This window comes from Xyrauchen texanus, chromosome 34 (assembly GCF_025860055.1).
Source record: "Xyrauchen texanus isolate HMW12.3.18 chromosome 34, RBS_HiC_50CHRs, whole genome shotgun sequence".
Taxonomy (NCBI): Eukaryota; Metazoa; Chordata; class Actinopteri; order Cypriniformes; family Catostomidae; genus Xyrauchen; species Xyrauchen texanus.
In genome coordinates, this window is record NC_068309.1 from 17065885 (window position 1) to 17087266 (window position 21382).

General features: G+C 37.6%; 1 protein-coding gene across 1 annotated transcript in view; it reads left to right on the forward strand.

Annotated features, from left to right (window-relative positions):
• The first annotated feature begins 3100 nt into the window (after positions 1-3100).
• rictorb (RPTOR independent companion of MTOR, complex 2b) overlaps positions 3101-21382 on the forward strand; it is a 48912-nt gene continuing 30630 nt past the window's right edge. The window contains exons 1-5 of the mRNA XM_052104276.1: positions 3101-3164; positions 3281-3328; positions 14795-14892; positions 15401-15465; positions 16557-16688. Coding sequence (XP_051960236.1) covers positions 3101-3164; positions 3281-3328; positions 14795-14892; positions 15401-15465; positions 16557-16688 — 407 coding nt within the window. The remainder of the gene's footprint in view (positions 3165-3280; positions 3329-14794; positions 14893-15400; positions 15466-16556; positions 16689-21382) is intronic.

A 21382-nucleotide genomic window follows, 5' to 3' on the forward strand; every position in this document is an offset into this window, starting at 1 on the left:
CTAAGGGAACATAATAATACAATAAAAAAAACCATGTCATGACCCCTTTAAGAGTTGTTGGCGGGAGTAGGGCTGCATGATTATGACTAAAATCATAATTGGGGACCAAGCACCAAAGGTGCTGTAACACCTATTGTTTTCATTCGTATTATTAGGGCCCAAATGGCACCCATTTAATCTGTTAGTTTCTCCCCAATTTGGAATGCTGAATTTCCAGTGTGCTCTTAAGTCCTTGTGGTAGTGTAATGACTTGCCTTCATCTGGGTGGTGGAGGATGTGAAGGCTTCATGCTATTCTCCAGGGCATCCATGCACAACTCACCATGTGCCCCACTGAGAGTGAGAACCACATTATAGTGACTATGAGGAGGTTACCCCATGTGACTCTACCCTCCCTAGCAACTGGGCCAATTTGGTTGCTTAGGAGACTCTGCTGGAGCAACTCAGCACACCCTGATTTGAACTTGTGACTCCAGGGCTGGTAGTCAGCATCTTTACTTGCTGAGCTACCCAGGTCCCCTGTTAGTATTATTAACATTATTCTGTCTGGGACAATGGCATTCTTATAAATCATACATAGGAAAATTATTACATTTGGCACACTAATGGAGGTGGTCATGAATAGCCCCATACCAAATATGGGGTCTCTTTGACAGACTCAATAGCACCACTGTGTCAACAAATTTATTTTCTTTAGTACTTATCTTGTGAATAATTTGTCTTACAAATACAATTCATTTTGCATCTAATTACACTCCTCCTCATGATTTCAATTAAGCCCATACATTAAAACCCATTACAAATCTTGAATTCTATAGTTTCACTACTCTTCCTTGAAATTTCATCTGATTTGCTCAAACAATGGCTCAAAATTATCTCCAGATCAAGATGCACAGATTGAATAATACAGAATTTAGATTTTCACCTAAATTGACATTAACACAAAGTTAACAAGGTTGAAGTAAAAATGGATGTAAGGCTACATACATCTTGACAACAGTCATATCAAAACGAATCTTGGTATGCTTTATCAGGACCTGAGACCATGACCTGAGGGTACATGTAAAGTTTGGAGACAGCACCACCTATGGGGAAAAAAGTGAAATTTTTGCCCATAATGTTTGAACCATATACTAAAATCATGAGGTTGTGTCTATGGATTCTGTGGGTCATGAGGATTTCAGCAATACCAAATTTCTCATATGAACCATACTGTTCCTCAGCCAAAGTTAATTTTATTAAAAAGGTGACATATATTTTTAAAAGTATTGTCAGATTTAAAAGAAATTTGGTATGCATCATTGACATTATGTCCTGAAGATAACTGAACCATACACTTGTGTGCTGAAACTAAACTCTGGATGACTCTTTGCTAAAGTTGAGCCATGACAACCAAGTGGTGCAGTGTGTTAATCACTTGACTACTATTACAAAGGTTATGGGTTTGGTCTCTGCCTCTGCAAGTCATGCATTTGAAATTTCTGTGGATTTTGTGTTGTGCTTACTGAGCTGCTGATGTTTTCCACAATCAAATTCTGATTTTGATCTCTGTTGAAACGTTATAAGAATAAAAATGTGATCATGGTGACTGGTGACTGATTCATTCTCTGCTTGATATTTCCCTTTGGTTAACATTACTGTTGTGGTGCAGTGGATAGAGCTGTTACTTCTGTAATGGAAAGGCATAGGATCTATCTTGAGGTGACTTGAAATGTTGTGTGTTTGCTCTGTGATTCATATGTGCTCTTTGGGTTGTAAAGTTGTTTCCATGTTGGTGCTTATCAAAGAAAATTCTGAATTGTATCTTAGTTGAAAAGTTACATGAAAACAAAGTTGATTATGAGGAGTACTTTGCTTGGCTGTGTTGCTCTAAGCTTGGTATGGCCCTTTGGTGACTGACAAAGTTGTGCCTTTATGGTGTAGTGGATTGCTCCAGTGGCTTGTTCTCTGAACTGTGGACCAGAATGTTCAAGGTTTGAATCTGTCCTGGGATGACTTCTTCTGTGGTGTTTGCTTGTTCTGTATATTATATGAGTGAGTCTGAGTACTCTCCTATTGATGATCCCAAAGGACAATTAACATTAAAAATCCATCCATTACAGTGGCCACAATCTTGGATTATGTAATTCATTGTTTTTTGTTTTCACTTCTGCTCCTTCAAACTTTTCCTGATTTGCACACAAAATGGCTCAAAATAATCTCCAGACTGAGCCGTACAGAATGAATAATACAAAATTGTGATATTTGACTTTGTTGAAAAGTTATGCAAACACATAGGTGGCTGTGTTAAAAGGAGTTGAGGCTGTATCTTGGCAATGCCATGTCCTATTGAAATGAAACTTGGTATGCCTCATGAGGAGCATGATCTGAGGGCAAATGCAGAGGTTTGCGACAACAACCCCTATGGGTCAATAGTTGTGTGCATTTTAGTGATCTCCGATCACGATCATTCAAGATTTTTTTCCAACCACATTTATTTTGCGAAGCTGACATTTCACCACTGTCCTTCCAGGTTTTAACAATGCCTTGGACAGTTCTTAACCTAATTCCAGTGATTTCAGCAATGTCCTTAGTTGTTTTCTTTGCTTGATGCAGGTCAGTAATTTGCCCCTTCTGAAACACAGTAACATCTTTTCCATGTCCTGTCTGTCTGTCTGTCTGTCTGTCTGTCTGTCTGTCTGTCTGTCTATCTATCTATCTATCTATCTATCTATCTATCTATCTATCTATCTATCTATCTATCTATCTATCTATCTATCGCATTGTATTATATATCCTGGTTTTTACTTATGTTATTATTCCTTTTAACAGTAGCCTACTAAAAATAATCCTCTTTAAACCGTTACCACTATGTTTTTACAGTAAAACACACAATAAAAAAAGACAAACAAGAATGATTCTGAAAGCTTATTAAAAAGTTTAAAAGAGATTTAAAAATAACTGACACTGATTTTTGTAGCAACTGTTGTAGTAATAATGGTATTTTGGATTGTTATATCTATGGACCAGACAGTCGCATTGCCCGTGTACAAAAACAGACACAACAGTCTGCACCCAAGGCCAACTTCTCGCGATATTACTCGATGTTTCCGGTGTTGTGAATGTGTCTGGGAAAGATGGCGCTCAGCATCCGAGGCCGTCCTATCCGAAGTATACGGATGCGAGGTAAGATTATGTCCACGCTCTTTAGATTCGTCTGGGGAACACGATGCCACTTTTATCAGATACACCTGAACCATGTGTCCTTTTCTCAATGTGTACCTTTGTCCTTGCATGAACAGGCCGAAATGACAGTGGGGAGGAGAATGTACCACTCGATCTCACGAGAGGTAAGTCAGATGATGAACCTTGTGATACTGCACACCTAGACAGCATTTTTGGGCTTCATGTGCTTGTTATGGAATATTCGAATCGAACGTTTCGAATGCGCCTATGGTGCCCGACATTGCTGTATATGTATGTAGCTCACTTGGTTTTGAGGCACAGTCCTAGCATAAGACAAACATTTATCATCAAGTAACACATGAATCATTCACAAAATCACTATTTTTAGATGAGAAAAAATGACTTAAAGACAAGGAGAAACAAGAGGTGTTAGAAAAAGTCGACTGCATTGTATTATTTGCAGTGGATGGGTGTTAAATATGTGCATCATTACTACTTCGTGTTTAATATCGCTGGACTGTAGGGTCCTCCTCTTGTCTATACCAAAACAACAACCTGCTCACATAAGAAAGCGTGCAAAACTTCCTTTTATATCATATGTCATTTTTAAATATACTAAAAAAGAATACATTTCAGCATGGTGGCTGTGGCAAAATTTCAGTTTTATTGTTTGAATCATTGCTTTACAGTCATCGGCTGACGGCACTGAGCCTATTGGGGGGTCATCTAGCAATTGAGATTTCAATCGTACATGATTGACACAGAAGTCAGCATCTGTAACAGCTGGTTGCACTGAATATCACTGTGTGGATGTTGCTTCTGTTTTTTCACAGTTTAGCTCTCCAAACCACAGAATAAAAAACAAACTGTTTTCGGTTAGTTTTGAACAGAAACTGTATTTTTATGTTCTCATTCCAGCATTCCTCAGCCTCTTTTCCTATTGGTAATGTTTAAAACAAAATTAAAGAAGGGTTAATAACGTTCTCTTCGCTAAGAGTGCGTGATGTACCATTTGCAGTGTTACCAGATCTCACAAGAGAAACAAGGGACTTGGTCTGCTCTGAATAAGGGACATGCCTCAACTAAAATAAGTGAAAATAAGCAATTAAATTTTTTTTTCTCCATGTGGTGGAATTATCAGCATAGAAATCATAACAAGCAAGGTATAAAGTAACATATATAAAATAACGTATTTTCAATCAATGTATCCCTAATATTAAATGTGCCCCCCAAAATTATTTCAAAAATAAATCTGGTCATCTAAAATCAATTAATAGCTAAATCTCTCTCTTCTGCATCCATGCACACACGGCATGTTTGGACCAAATATCCTCTGATATGGGCAGAGTTTTTATTTTAAACATAGGTTATACATTTTTTATTGATTCCAATCATTCATACAAGCACAACATAAAATATGGAATCAATTATTCACATTAAGCACCTCCCCCCCGAACATTCCCCCCACCCGACACAAACATGCACTACTGTGGTCACCAACAACTACTGTAGTACATAAAAAAAATTAAAAATATTATTATACTTTCAAATAACATCAATAATACACATACCCAACTAAATTTCCCCAGCCTTCTAAAAATCACCTCCTCAAATGCTGGCACCCTCCCATTTCCCCTCACCACTCTCTAAACGAGGGGCCCTAGCCAACTTCCATCCCCTGTGGACTACTCTTCTGCCAATCATGATTCAGAGGACCCAACATTTTAAATATCTATCCCCAATGTTAAAACCCATCCCATCACCCAGCATACAGAGTCTGGGGCAAAATGAAAATTCAGGGTCCAATACCTCACACATAATTCTCTGAACCCTCAACCAAAATACTTGGATCTTAACACATCCCCAAAAAGCATGTCTTGTGTCCCCGTCTTCTGATTGGCACTGCCAGCAGGTGGGTGTGTCTCTAATCTATACAGTCTATACAATCTAGAGGGGGTCCAATGGAATCAATGCAAAATCTTAAATTGCATCAGATGGACCCTTGCATCTCTAGATGTAGACTTGATGCGTTTTAGAATCCTAGCCCACACTCCCTCCTCCAATACCAAATTTAAATCTTTCTCCCATAATCTCTTGAGAGAAGTCTAAGCTCCGTCCCCCAGATTCTGAATTAACAGGGAGTAATAATGCCTCATGACCTTTTCCAAAAGCAGTAATCACCATTTCCAGAGTATCTGCTGCTTTACGGGGGTGTATACTACTCGTAAAAATAGTACAGCTGTAATACCTGAGAACTGAGATCTAGGAATCTTAATGTTGATCCATATTTTAAAAAGATCTCAATCCACTTTGGTCAGAGTGGATTGTCACCCCTCACAATCCACTCTGACCAACAGAAAGGGGACTTTTTTTGGGCTCAGATATATGCTCGATGCAACTTTTAAATAAATGTCCGAATTTAACACTCTGGACACTTTTGTTATAACCTCATGCAAATGTGAGACAACTCGATGTGACTTCTCCAGGTTAGAGTAATAGAAAGGCTTTGCCATGGCGAAATAGGGGCAAGGATTTCCTGTTCAATACAAAACCAGGGAGAGTCTTTCTCTCAGATGGAAGTGACCAATGAGAGCCAAAACATCGGATTTAGACCAATTGATTGAAAGTCAATTGACTGGAAAATAATCTGAAATTAATCCATTTGTTTGTACCGCCACTACAGGGTGTCTATAAGTAACTTAATCCATTCAATAAAAGTATTTTTGAACCCTTATATTTCCAAAACCTTGAGAAGATAATCCCATTCTAACATATCAAAGGCCTTTCCAGCATCAAGTGAGATGGCAGTGACTGGAGTCTGATCATTCGCCACTGACTACATGATATTGATTAAATGCTTAATGTTATCAGAAAAGCTACGGCCCCGGATAAACCCCACCTGATCTATTTGTATAAGGGATGTCATAAAATAATCGGTTAGCCAAAAGTTTTGACAATTTTAACAACTAGCTGATCAGGCAAATTGGATGGTAACTCTTACACTCGCTTGGATCTTTGTCCTTTTTAAGAATCAGACTGATTCTTAATGACACTGTTTGTGTCATGGTTGGAAGAAGCTTTCCATTCTTTAATGATTCCATATAAATGTCTATCAAAAGTGGAGCCAGCTCTGTAGCATAATATCTAAAAAATTCAGCGGTAAAGCCATCTGGCCCCGAAGCCTTGCTTGCAGTTAAGGCCTTAATTACCTCGTCAAACTCCTCCAAGTTTATCTCAGAATCAAGATAATTTGTTTTTTGCTCAGTCGTCAGTTTAAGGAGATCTAATGGTTCCTCAAAGTTTCTAATATCTTCATCAGTAGACGAAGATGTGGAACTATAAATATCAAGATAGAATTCTTAAAAAGCATTATTAATATCAATGGCCAAGGTAAATATTTCACCACCAGCTTTTTTCACTGAGGGATTGGTAGAAAAAGACTCTCTCTCTCTCCTTTATAAATTTAGCCAAAAGCTTCCCTGCTTTATTCCCCGACACAAAGAATACTGTCTTGCCCTGAACAGCCATAACTCAGTTTTCCACAACAAAATAGTATAATATCTGTATTTCAGTCGGGTCAATTCTCAGAGGCCATCAGACGACATTCTGCGCTTCAGCTCTGCCTCAGCATTTTTAATATTCCCTTCCAAATCCACAAGTTCTTGTTGTTTGTATTTTTTGATGAATGAGGCATACTGTATGATCCGACCCCTAAGAACCATCTTAAGTTCCTCCCAAGCCACACCCACAGAGGATACTGAGGACCAGTTAGTCTTCATATAAACATTGATTTCAGTCTTTAACATTTGTTGGAATTCAGGATTTTGCAAAAGGGATACATTAAAGCCCTGATCATCAACGTTAGGTGTGTAAATATTAGCCAAAATCAACCTTTGCCCCTGAATTTCTGCTAAAACAATAATGACTCTTCCTAATGTATCATTAATCTTTTTGAGATATTTGAGTTGTAGATGTTTACTTCTCAATATAAGGATTCCTCTCCTCTAACTTGAGCCAGCACGAAAGAAAATATGTCCACCCCATATCTTCCCAAATTTTTCAGCTTTCTGCGGGGAAAGATGTATTTCTTGAAGAAATAATATTTCTTACGTTTGTATAAATAAAATAAAATTTCTTCTATTTATGGGGTGCCCCAATCCATTCACATTCCATGTGGAGAGAGACAATCCACTCTTATTAATATTTGACATTTTGACATATTAGAAAAAATAGGTTGTGTCAAAAATACAATTATAATGACCACATTCCATCATTAGTGCAACAATCAAACCCCAACTTCCCCCCAAACCAAACAAACAGAAAAAAGAAAAACGTGCTCATTAACCCCGCGCACGACAGCACCAAATGGCGTCAATCCCTCCAAACACAAACAGTCCATGTACGCCTACGACTTTGCTGTTGGATTGCTCATGTCCGGTGCTTCTGTACAGATTTTGTGAGACACCACAGAAAATAATCTTTAAAACAAACTCCAGCCAATTGGTGGGGTAAACACAAAGACATGTAGATTCATCCACATAACTGTTCCGAAGGTGTGTTGTTCTACAAAACAAACTCCAGCCGCTAGGCGGAACCAGCACAAAAAGAAACAAAAGTTGCTCAGTTTCCTCGGACAGTCAAGTGAATGTTCACTGAGTCAGTTCCACTCGGCTTTTACATGAGTGCAAAACAAAAAAAGCCCTAAGCTTTGCAAGAAATATTCCACAAAACAAACTCCAGCCACTAGGCGAAACCAGCACAAAAAGAAACAAAGAAGGTGCTCAGTTCCTCGAACGGTCAAATGAATGTTCATTGAGTCATGTCCACTCGGTGGCCATCCTTGGTATGTATTCTTAATTTGTCCGGGAACACCAGTGCAAAAGCGATCTTCCATTGATGTAAGAGTTTCTTGCATTCCTTGAATCAATCACATTTCTCTCTTGTCGAATTGGCAAAATCTGGGAACAAGGAAATACTGTGGTTCTTCCAAGAAAGCCTTCCTTTACTCCTCACCTCACATAACACAAGATATTTATCGGATGATCTCATAAATTTGGCCAAAATCTACGAATCTCTGAGCCAGAATTATGTGAGCTTGCTCGATTTCCATTTTATTGCCTGTTATGTCGAGGAGACTTGGGAAGAGCTCGTCTAGGAATTTCCCCATATCGCGGCCTTCTTCGTTCTCAGGAATTCCAACAATCCGGACTTTGTTTTGCCAGCTACAATTCTTTAAGTCTTCCAACTTTTCCCAAACGTGTTCCAAGCCCATCTTGGTAGCAGATAATTAGCAGATAATTCTCTCTGCGTCTCCATGGCAGTGATCAATTGACATATTACAGTAAGAACCTCCAAGTCTGCAACAACCTTTGCCAGCATTGCCGAAATGCTGGAAGTTGATGCTGGATCTCTCCCACCGCACTGTCCAAACTGATTCCCTGGTATGCAGCACTGTCTGGGGTATCAGCTTGAGCATGCAAGTGTCTTTTAATGTCTCCAGAGCTCGAGAATTTTGAATTCTTTTGCATATTGTCTTCTTAAAACAGTTATGAATCAGGGTGTATCGAATCTCACCAGTTTGACATAAAAAGTATTAAAAACTAGCATGGTGCATGGAGCACGTCCGACCCTCGCATTGCACCACGCAACCTTATTTTAAACATGTAATCAGTGAGTGTTATAGTTGTCTAAAAGGTCTTCAGAATGTTGCGAAAGGATACATCCACAACGTGAATGAAGGCAAGAAATGTGTGATGTAGCAGTTAATCAAAGCACATGCTTATCATATTCATCAAAAAATAAAAATTAAGTAATTCTAAAAATGTATTGTAAGAAACGGGAAGATAAAAAATTAACTGGTTACAACCATTTAGAAATAAAGTTTTCACTCTGAAACAAATGAAAGAGACTTTGTTCTCATTTTCGGTTACGTTCTGCAAAAAAAAAATTGCAGTTTTGAAAGTTGAGTGATTAATATTATATTGTTGAGTGTATAATAATATTTTGTTTTCATTTATTTGCAAAAAATTCTACAGTATACTATTCTGTACTATACTACAGTGCTTGTTCTGTTAGAAGGCTCTTAAAGTTGTCTGTCTGTTTTCTCCTGGGCTGTACACAAAATGTTGGTATAAACAGTTTTTGCCAGCTGTGATCAAAACTAATATAGGGGTATTGCTTGCAGAAGCTTTTCTGGGATATTTTGTTATCACTGTTGTTTTTTGTATGCCTCTCATCAAGTAGAATTCAAGTAGAGGATTTACTGAATCTAGCGTGTTATGGCAAAAAACAATGCATTTATGGACAAGAATATTACTTTGACTAAACAGGGCCATGGTTGTGTGCTGTTTTTGCAGATAGATTAACCTTGAGGGTGTTTACAAAATGACCTCTACTTAGATGGCCTTTTCTGGATAAAACCCCTTTTTCTGGTGCAAAAGTCTTAAGTCTTTATTACTAAATTGACCAGATTCGCCTTGTTTGTCTTGCATCTTGTAGTTGTGTTCTAGCAACACTGGACTGTGACACTTGTTGTTTGATTCCATTGTGACTTCATATTATGTCAACCTTTTAACCAGCCCTGAGCCTCAGTGTTTCTGGTTCCAATATGAAGAGTCGACAGGGAGGTTAAGGTTAATACGTTTTTCTTTTTTTTTGGTCCAGTATAGGTGTCTGAACATACTTCCTGTGTAGGCTAACTATTGTGGGAAATGAGTCGTAAAGAGTGCTATGTGTACTAGTGTTTTTGAGTGTGCGAGTGTGTTTTTATGTAATGAAAATTACATAAAACACAATGCAAACTCACTGTTGATCAAGGTTAGATTTAGACTACAGCACGTCTTTCCTAAAGTGAGAGAAAATCAAACACTGGTAAAAAGACTCCTTGAATGCCTAAAGGTGGTTTTACACGGGACACGGTCACCACGCTTTCCCTATTCATTTTCAATGAGAGCGAGTTGGCAGGCAAAACTAATGCACCAATCGAATGGCGCTGCTTTCCAAGCTAGTTTATGAGAAACCTGTCACAACCTGTGCACGACTGCTTGCACCGCACAAGATAAAAAATATTTTATTTTCCCTTGCTGCTGCTTGTCACTGACCAATCAAAGCCAACATTATTTATGACCAATCAAACGACACAGCTTTTCTGTAGTCAAAAACAACATGGAGGCAAATATGCTCGCTGTTGCTGAATTTACTACTGACATATAATGTTTCTTTGAGTGTTTATTGAGACATAAGCAGGAAAACAGCCTCATGGAAAGCTGCGTGTGGACAAGTCGGTGTACCAGGTGAAAATAGACTATGGAAACATGTATAGCTTATGTTTGGAAAGTAGTCGATTGTACAATGTATATTTGAGGAGAAGGAGAGCAGGGCCGGGCCGCGAGGACACATGGCAGGCCCTGAATTCGGCAAATCAACCGGGAGGGGGATAAAGACAAGCTGGAGGTGCCAGTTCGAGAGAGAGAGAGAGAGAGATGCACGTGGCCACATTGTGTGTGTCTTTGTTTAATGTTATTTTAAGTTAATTTATATAATTAAACGTTACGTTGACTGGTCAGCCAGTTGCCGTCTCCTTCTTGCCCGTCCCATACCCCATTACATTGGTGCCAAAACACTGGAAGGAGAAGGGATGTGCTGTCACAGAGTCCTCGCCACTGCTGGCCATCTACCTGGGGATGGAGGAACCGCCGCCATCCACCAAGTAAGGGAGGAGCAGTTCAGTCCACCAGGGGCCGTAGGACTTGCTGCTGTCCGCCGGGGGAGAAGCGAGCTGGCATCTGCCAGAGGGCGGATGAGTGGGTGAGGACGGGGCGACAGTATGTCCGCGAACCAGCGAGCAAGTTTTTCTCTATCCCCTCTCTCTTCTGTCAATCCGCCTCACTCTTTCCCTCTCCCCATTCCTTCCCCTCGTCTCTCATAGGGCTGCCAGAAAGGTGGGAAAGACATGCTGGTAGGACGGGAGGGGAGGGGAGTGCATCATGCTGGGGGTTTCCCCCGATTCAGGGAGTTGGGCGATGGAGGAGTGTGACGAGGAATTGGGCTAATCACCCGGGAGGGGGATAAAGATGAGCCGGAGGCGCCAGTTTGAGAAAGAGAGACACATGGCGCGATGTGTATCTGTATGTCTTTGTTTTGTTGTTTTAAGTTAATTTATATCTTTAAACTTTACGTTCACTGTTCATCCTATTCCCGCCTCCTTGCCCATCCCGTACCCAATTACAGTAGACAAAAGGGCCATGAACCATATACTATAATTTTCTCTTCTGCAACAGGTGTCTGAAACATCAACTTTAAATTACAATTGCCAAGGCAGGTTATTTGTCAATTATGAATGTTCATTTGTAGCCCTCCCATTATATTTATTGATGTGTTATTTATACGGTACCAATTTGCAAATAAAAATATGAAGTAACATGCAGTCTGTTTCTTTAGTCATTGAAAAAAAGCGGAACTCATCAAATGTGGAGACATTAAACTATTATTTGACATTTAATACAAAAAATAGCTTATTACAATATTTATATTTATAAAACTTTTTATGAAAAAAAAGTGGCATTTTATTTAAGTGCAATCACTTACATGAAAACGAATACAATATTTACAGTAATCGCCTCATAGATGCAGTATATGAGCAGAAGTTCACCACTTCTCGTGTGAATGGAAAACACCTGTAATGAGAAGCGGCAAGATCGCAAGAAATCCTGCTGCCCACCGCATCCTGTGTAAATCCACCTTAAGGAATAATGCCCTGAGGTTGTAGAGCTATCATAATATAACTTTGACCCCCTTACTGTAGAAAGAAAGGCCATCAATTACATCACTTTACAGTCTTTCTTGTGTATAACATGTGCTTATCCCTTTTATTTTATTTTTTTAAATAACCATTTCATTTAGCCAAGAAATTTTAAGTTTACCTCTGACTATACAGAATACACAATGTTTTATTTACACTTTCAACTACACTGGCAGCCAAAAATGTGGAATAATGTACAGAATCGGAAGGAAATGGGTACTTTAATTCACCAAAGTGCTATTCAACTGATCACAAAGTATAGTCAGGACAATACTGATGTAAAAACGGCACCATCACTATTTGAAAAAAGTAATTTTTTATCAAACCTAGACAGGCCTCTTTCCCAGCAGTCATCACCCCAACACCTTATCCTTGAGTAATCATGCTAAATTGTTAATTTGGTACTAGAAAATTACTTGCCATTTTATCAAACACTGTTCAAAGATATTTGGTTCGTTAAATGAAGCTTAACATTGTCTTTGTGTTTGTTTTTGAGTTGCCACAGTATGCAATAGACTGGAATGTCTTAAGATCAATATTAGGTCAAAAATGCCAAAAAAAAGAAACCACTTTCTCTAAACACTCATCAATTAATTATTGTTTTGAGGAATGAATCAATGCTTGAAATTGCCAAAAAACTGAATATTTCATACAAAGGTTTTCACTACAGTCTTCAAAGACAAAGAACATCTGGCTCTAACAAGGACGGAAAGATATGTGGAAGGCCAGATGTACTACTAAACAAGAGGATAAGTACATCAGAGTCTCTAGTTTGAGAAATAGAAAGCTGACAGCTTCATTGAATTCTACCCACTCAAGACTCAGATTAATGTACAACAGTAAAGAGAAGACTCAGGGGTGCAGACCTTATGGGAAGAATTGCAAAGAAAAAGACACGTTTGAAACAGAAAAACAAAAAGAAAAGGTTAGAGTGGGCAAAGAAACACAGACATTGGACAACAGATAATTGGAAAAGAGTGTTCTGGATCTAACCCCATTGAGCTTTTGTGGGATCAGCTAGACTGTAAGGTGCGTGAGAAGTGCTCAAAAAGACAACCAAATCTATGGCAAGTGCTACAGGAAGCATGGGGTGAAATGTCACCTGAGTATCTGAACAAAATGATAGCTAGAATGCCAATGATCTGCAAAGCTGTCATTGCTGCACGTTGAGGAATTTTTATAAGAAATCTTTAGTTTAAGAAGTTCTGAAAAAAAAAAACATTTAAAATTTTAATAGTCATTTTTCATGTTATTAATGTCCTGACTATACATTGTGATCAGTAGAATGCCACTTTGGTAAATAAAAATACCAATTTATTTCCATAAGAGCAAAATCTGTACATTATTCCAAACGTTTGGCCGCCAATGTGTAGGCTAGCTATTTCACCAAATCTTGATAATCTGAAACGTATCTAAATAGTTTGTTCTCCCTTCAACTCTGTGGATCTGCCAGTGGGCCCAAAAGGGGGGCCCTATGTCCTGATAAATATTTAACTTAAAACCCCAAGTCCCTGTATACAGAAGGCAGGCTTATGTGGTATTGTTTGAAATCTTGATTGTTTGATTCTGAACCTCCTTATAGATAACCAGCAATACTGCATTTATGCTGCATAAAATAAAAGCCTAAAACAAGGCCTGGAGCACCACCTAGAGGTAATGTGATATAAATATTTTTCTAATATAAATATTTCGAATAGCATTTAAGTAGACAAATCCTATATTAAATGAAAGCTCCCATTCTCAGGAATGGGAATGTAGAGTTTATGTTGTTGCTCTAATATCACAGTTTCAAATATTTTCAAAAGAATGTAAAATATGATTTCTGTAAGACATCAAATAAAAATGTCTCTTAAGTGGCAATCACTGCTACTTTAAGCCCCAAATAGCTAAAAACGTAACAGAGTATCTGCTTTAACCTTTTTTTTTCTATAAAATGAGCTATACTTGTCTGTAAGCTTGCTTGGGTGAATAATCCGATGTCATAATTTAGATGTCCGGAACAAAATATGCAATCCAGCATTTTGTGATGTAAGGTGATAGAGGACAAAAAACATTCTAGTAGTTTTTGCCAACTAGTGGAATACAATAAGACTTTTTGTAGGGAGATGAAGCGAACAGAACCAGAATTACATGCTTACAAATTTAGGACAAATGTTTTTTTTCTTCTTCTATTCATCATTAGATTGGAAACATATACAGTATTATTTATGAATAATTGGAGTCTTTTTTTTTAAGGGATTTCTGAAATATGAGACCACTTTTTGGCAATTAGTCCAAAGTATGTGCGAATTGTGAGCTCTTAAATTTGAGTGTAAAAAATTGCAGGTGGCAGGCAGCAAACAATGCCCCAAAGTTAAAGGGGTTATGTTCCATCCTTTTCCTCCTGAAGAGCGAGTTCTTTTTCCATTACATTTGGGAGTTCTTGTTTTGATGTCTGCTGTCATGACTCATAGTTGCTGTTTGTTCACTTCCTACAGTTTCTTGTAGCTTGTTGCTTAAAAATGGTCCTCTGGTTTCTGTGTGAGTAATTCAGAATGTTAAAGAACCATACAAAGTCATGTATGCAAATTACTTGTATTAATCTGCTTTGAATGCTTTTTTGGATGCATGCTGAAAGAGTTCCTTACAAAACTGAGCAAAGTGTGTTATTTATGACAAGTTCTTTCATTTGATGACAGGATGTTCCACTATGTTTAAGCATCATTTGTCAACACAGATACACTAAGGTCCCATGTGACATGCTTCAGTGCTCATAGATAGATGATTAAAGCTAATTTGCCTTGTGCCAATATGTGTTTTCTCACAAATCTTCAATCATCTCCTTTTCTAGACCCATCCGAGAATATGCGAGAGATCCTCCAGAATGTGGCCAAACAGCAGGGAGTCTCGAACATGCGTAAACTAGGCCACCTGAACAACTTCATCAAGGTTTGTGTTTGACATGACTGGATCAAATAGGTGTTATAGTGGAACAGGAAATGCTGGGATAATGGTACGTGTCAAAGGCCCAAGAATCAGAACATTTTCTTACTTTGAATATCTAGGACAGTCATTGCAGCCTGTCTGATCTGGTACATCTGTTTAGTATTATGACACTCAGTAGTTGAATTAACCATAAAGAGAGAATGTTAGGAAAGCTGATACAGCATTGTTAGATTTTGGCTGGTGATCATGCAGGCTGGTGTCGTAAGTGGACTCTGTGCCCTTTTAGTTTGACATGTTTAAGCAAGCCAGCCATGCTGTCAGACAAACACAATTGCCAATGAAAAATAATTTACCCTCAATGTTTTGTAAATTAGTATGATTTTCTCTGTGTCAAATGCCCTGAAGTATTCCAACAATACTTAATTTTGAGTGAGTCATGTAAAAGAGACATCAATGTCTCTACTTGTTGCCATGTCAAATTCATCGGTGCTTGTTTGTGTTTTTAAAACAGTTGCTCTGCAATGTTGGGCACTCAGAGGAGAAGTTTGGCTTTACCTTTGAAGAAATTATCATTTGGTGAGTCATAAAGCATTTTGTAAATTGCATGACATCTAAGTTGTAAGGTTGAACAACTTTGTAAAGGTGTGCAACCCTAAAGGTTTTTTGAGTATAGTCATAGCGTATTTTTATGATTTGGTGTTAGAAATGTGTGTATGTCATAAGCGTTTTTCAGTTATCACAGTATTCTTTTTTTTAATAATTGTCTTATTGTGCACATTATATCAGTGCATTATTCTATGCACTGAGATTGCATTATAATTATTCTTTTTCATAATTTATTAATGTTTTCATAATTTATTATCTAAATATACACATTTTCAACTGACAACCAAAGCTGTGTTGGTGAAGAATGATAATATTAACCAATATCCTTATTCATGATTAACAAGTTTTCATGATCCAATCAATTGTCCATAAATGAAACCTAGTCCCGCCCTACATTATTTTTCACTAAATGTTCTTCATTGTTCAGAAATATGGCACATTTCGGTGTCCCATGTTCCTGATTTCCGGGCCTGAAAAAGTCAGGGAAATTAAAGCTGAATTTGTAACTTTTTCAGTGTTAAAATACTTTCTTCGATCCCTGCTTAATATGCAGAGACAACTATTAGTAAGCCATTCATAGGTTAATTTTCTCAAAAACTGTAAAGACTGTGTCTCTGTGGCACTATAAAAATTCCTGTTTGTGTTTTGTTTTTAGATCCACCCCAACATTGTTACTCAACCAATGGCGTGAGTTGAGGGTGGGAATATCTGACTGCTTGATCAACAGTAGATAAGGGGCGTATTCGGAAAGCTGTTTTACAAACATTATTTACTTTTGCAATTCAATTCGATGGCATATGACATATGATGGCTTTAATGAAATCTTAAAAAAATCTTTTTTCTAGCATGCTTGGCTCTAAAATATTTCAAAAAGCTAGAAATGACTTTTTGAGAGGATATTCTCTTCAAAATTAATAATAATACAAAAAACCTTATACATGGACAACTAGAAAACTCATGAACATCTATTGTTGAAAAGGTGTGGGAACCCTGCATATTATGCAAGTTAAATGTGTTGTGAATGGGATTTCATGTTGTCTTTAAATCTGGCTCTTTCCCAGCCTCAGGTTGGCGCTCCTCAATGAGGCTAAGGAGGTGCGGGCGGCTGGCCTGCGTGCTCTCCGCTACCTCATCAGAGACAGCAGTATACTGCAGAAAGTTCTGCGGCTCCAGGTGGATTACCTGATTGCCAGGTCAGAATGAAATTTTCTCCTAGCTATGTATGCTGGCCAGTCACTTGGGCAGTTGTGGTTTGGTCTAAACTAGTATTTGGTTCGGGACAGTGAAATAATCTCTTAACTGCTTCCATCAGTAACAAGGCTTGATGCTAATGCTTGGTGAGTTTTGAGTCATTTTGTTTTAAGATCTCATTCTCTGTGTGAGACAGAACTAGAGTTTATGTGAAGAGCTAGTCAAGTCTAGTTAGAGTCAATCTGCAGCACAGCGTTGCGGTAAGGATGTGACTTCCTCTGCTTCCCGCGCAGAATTGAGCCAGCAATATCTTTCTCTCTCTCTCTGCCCTCTTGCCTGTCTGAACACCCAGCAAGTTAGACCTTGCATAGGAATATTAAAGGAATAGTCTTAAACACGTATGTCTTCCTGCTGCGAAATAAGAACAAATATTTTTATAGGATATATGATTCGGAAACGTTCATGCTCCAAAAAGGACATGAGGGCAGCATAAAGTGCAATCCATATTTTCTAAAGAGATCTGATGAATTTTGTGTGAGAAAAAGACCAAAATGTAACTTAATCTTGACATCTGCAGTCTACTTGGCACGTTCATAAGAGAAACTTGATTACACTGTCAAAATGAATGTGTTAACGCATGCAAATAAATAAAGTTAACACATTTACTGTATAAACCAGCATAAACACTGGTCGGAGTAGGGCTGAACCTTTGCGATGTGACACTGACACACACATCACAACGCACAAACAACAGCAATGGGAAACTTGATACTATTTGTATGTGCAAAAGCAGGCTTCTGACAGAAAGCAAGTACTTTGCAGCCTCTGTAAGGCACAATTTAAGTACCACAGAAGCAGGTTAAGTCTTAACTACCACGAAAACACTGAATGAGACATTGTCTGCACCACTTTTCAAATGGAGATCAAAGCCTGCTTGATGCTGGCATTGATGCCCTGACGCAAATCATGAACGTGGCTTCACAATTGTTATAGTAAATTGAATAGCCAAAGTCTGCCTGCTGATTAATATTTTGGATGTGTGTTTGAGATTTAATGCCAATTGCCATAATAAAAATAATGCAAACTATGTGGGGACTAGTTGTTTGACTTTAACAAACTCCAATTAAGACTTTAAGAAATGTTTAATGTTACTAGAATTTGTGCTATTTTTAGTGCATTTCTAGTGGAATTCAGTGGAAGCCTTTGTTCGGAAAATGCTTTTTAAGCATTATGTTGTTACATATTGAGAAAAATACATTTTCCTTTTTTTGTAATTTTCAATTATAATTTTTTGGGTGAACTATTCCTTTAAAGAGCCCATATTATGCTAATTTACAGGTACGTCATTTTATTTTGGGGGTCTGCTAGAATAGGTTTACATGTTCAAAAAACAAATTTTTCTCATACCATACATTTTTTTCATACCCAGTCTGCTCTGATTGGTCAGCTGGTGTAGTCTGTTGTAATTGGTCATGGTCGTGTCGGAAATGTAATGTCCATAACCGTAACCAAGTTTCAGCTCCCGAGGCTTTGTGAGCAGTTCTGTAAACACTATTGTAACTGTGGTTTCAAAAAACCATGACGTCGGTTTTTCCTGTACCAGCTCTAGCCCGTGTCCGATAATGAATGAAATAATGAAAGTTTGGAAGAACAAGCTGACCGCAGCCGAACTTTGCAAGCACGACTTGAGCAGGATGTTTCACAGTGATAAGTTTACATTTTGTAGCTTTCTTACAAGTACACTGTTGATTATTGCAAATCTAACAAAGCTTCAAGTAAAAGACAAGTAGTGCATCTAAGTTAGTCATATTTTGCTGGAATGGGTGCAGCCGAACGTTATCGCCCGAGATATGAACGGAGAACAGAGGCTTACTCCTGGTTGGACAATACCGGGTGTATTAGAGAGTTAGCCATGCACTACCGTGGATAGCCGTAAAATTAAAATTACAGCTTGTAATTATATAATTATTAGGGCTGTCAATCGATAATTTTTTTAATTGAATTAATTACATGGTGTCCCGATTAATTAATCGCATATACAAATATTTGCTGAGAAAGCCCCTCATATAAAAATAATTCAATATATAGTGATGAAATAATTATACAGTTATCTTTTTAAATATTAAAAAATTATATATAAAATAAAAAAATAAAAAATATTCAGATAATTAAAATGCATTACATTCTTGTGGCAGAAGAGTTAATCATTGATAAGACGATACAAAAAGCGGCTTTAGAATACAATGTATTGTTTACTACCATATTATTGATCATAAGTCAATCATTGGCAAACAGTTCACAGCAATCCATTTCACAAGTGAATTTGTCAATCAGTTGGAGATTTATTATGAGGGCTTGTTTAAGAACCGTCAATGTACACCTGTGTCAGACTTTTTTTTTTTTTTTTTATAGAAACAATCCAGGGGTATACATAGTACACAATACTACAGATATATTTTACAATAATGCCAAGACATTATATTAATTACATAGTGCAATGGTTTTCAATGCTTTGGAGTTGTTGGAGGTACAAAGAGTATTTAAATAATATTTCAAGTCTTTACAAAAAAGTGCAAATAGGGGCTTTATAGACATACATTTACACTTATGTATAAAAAAAACTTGGCAAGGAAAATAAACAGATTAATCAGAAAATGTTAAGTTATCAAAACTGTGAAAAGCAAATAAAACGTCTTTATAAAACAAAGAAAAACTAGTTAAAATAGAGGTACGTACAAACAAACAAAATTTTCTCCGAAATACTACAGCGTGGACACATTCACAAAAAAAGGTGAGGGGCAGATTCATCTACAGCATTACAGAAGGTGCAAAGTGGATCTATTTCAGGGGGCATGTTTCTTAAAGATTGACTGGGTAAAAATGGTGTAACAGTTTAAAGGACACCTCCTTAACCTTGTTGGTAATTAAAAATTTTTGAGGTAAAGACCATACGACCTGCGTCAGACATGCTTGTGTCGCGTCTCAGGTGTGTTGCGTCGTAAAAATATTAGTTAAATAAAGTTTAATATAGTTTAATACTCAATCTTTAAACACAGCTTGAGATCCCTTAGTTCGCATTTGCGCTCCTTCAAGTGTTTTGAAAGCAAGAACGTAACGCATGTTTGTGTTGTGTGTCCATAAAGGGTTGTTAATGTTTTGTTCACTTTAATAAACTGTGTGTTGCTCACACAGCTGAAATTTCACTTACTGCCCTCTGGATTAAACAGGTGGTACTACAAGCTTGCTTATCTCAGGAATTTCTCAGGAAAGCATTGCGATTAATTGCGTACATTTTTTTTGACGCGTTATTTTTTGTAAAATTAATTTACACGTTATTAACGCGTTAAATCGACAGCCCTAATAATTATGAGACTCTTTAGATCGACCATTTTGTTACACTGTTTTAGGTGAAAGCCGGCCCACAGCTGAATGGTAAACCCTTACTAAAACAATAACATTACATAGCAAATTAGCAGAGCACAACCGTGGATTGCAGATGTAAAATGACCATTTGTAAAAATAAATCCATCTCCACACTTGATCACTATTCAGGATAGTAAGAATGACAAACAATCTGCATAATTCTACACAATTGTAAGTAAAAGTGGGCCCGCAGATAATTATCAAATCTATTTGAACAAAATAACAGTAGCTAGCTAGCAGGTTATCAGAGGCCTCTCTGAACTCTCAGTAGCAGATAATCAACAAATAATAAAGCATACTTACAGGTTTTGATCCTGAAGTGCCAGATTGTCCCAGCAATGTGGGAACTGCACCGTGTTTCAGGAGTAACCATCTTGAAAATCCGGGATTGGTTGTGGTTGTACTGCTGAGGAATAGTGGTTAAAATACATTTTAACCACTGATACTTCAGTTTGTCTGCCTTTTGAAAGAGGTTTTGCTTTCGCAGTGAAGAAAACGGCATCATCTCAACATGGCGACAACATTAACTCAACTCATCCTGGCCTCAGCTATAACTAAGTTTGTTTGAAGGCGGGCCAAAGTAGCCCTTATGTGGGCAGTATGCAAATGTGTTACATAGTGACGTAGATAATAGGGTTGTGCCGATGGATGATATCATCGTCCATCGTGATGGCTGACCAACATCACGATGTCGAGCCTCCATCATGATGCCACGCCCCCTTTTGCGAGTCTTGCTAGTGTGACTTACTAATCCTAGTCTCTTCTATAGTTAACCTAAAAACTTTGCAGGGATTGCGCTGTAAATTAAATTGAGAATATAACTAATGCATATATGCTATTTTAAATACTGTAGTATATGCCAGAGACGTGACGTGTTAGTCTGTGAAAGTACCGTGTCAGGCAGGCTACACAAATATTGATCTGGACATTGTTAGCTTCTTGTCTTTTTTTTACATGTCTTACACTGTACATTTAGATTAAAATATTTTATGTTGTAGGCTTCAAGAAAATAGCCTGTATTAATTAATTATTAGTAGTTGTAGTGTCTCAGAAAATCTTGCTCATTGTCACATAGCTCTTGTATACACTGAAGTGGCAGTTTAAGATAAACCCAGACCAGCGAACGTCAAATAACTTTTATCTGGTTAATACTTTTAAAGAAAAATGTCCTTGGCCATAAATCCATAATGTCAAATTAAATGAAAGAAACAAGGTGAATATGAACAACACACATTTATTAAAACATAGAAGAACAACAAATAAAGAACAAGAA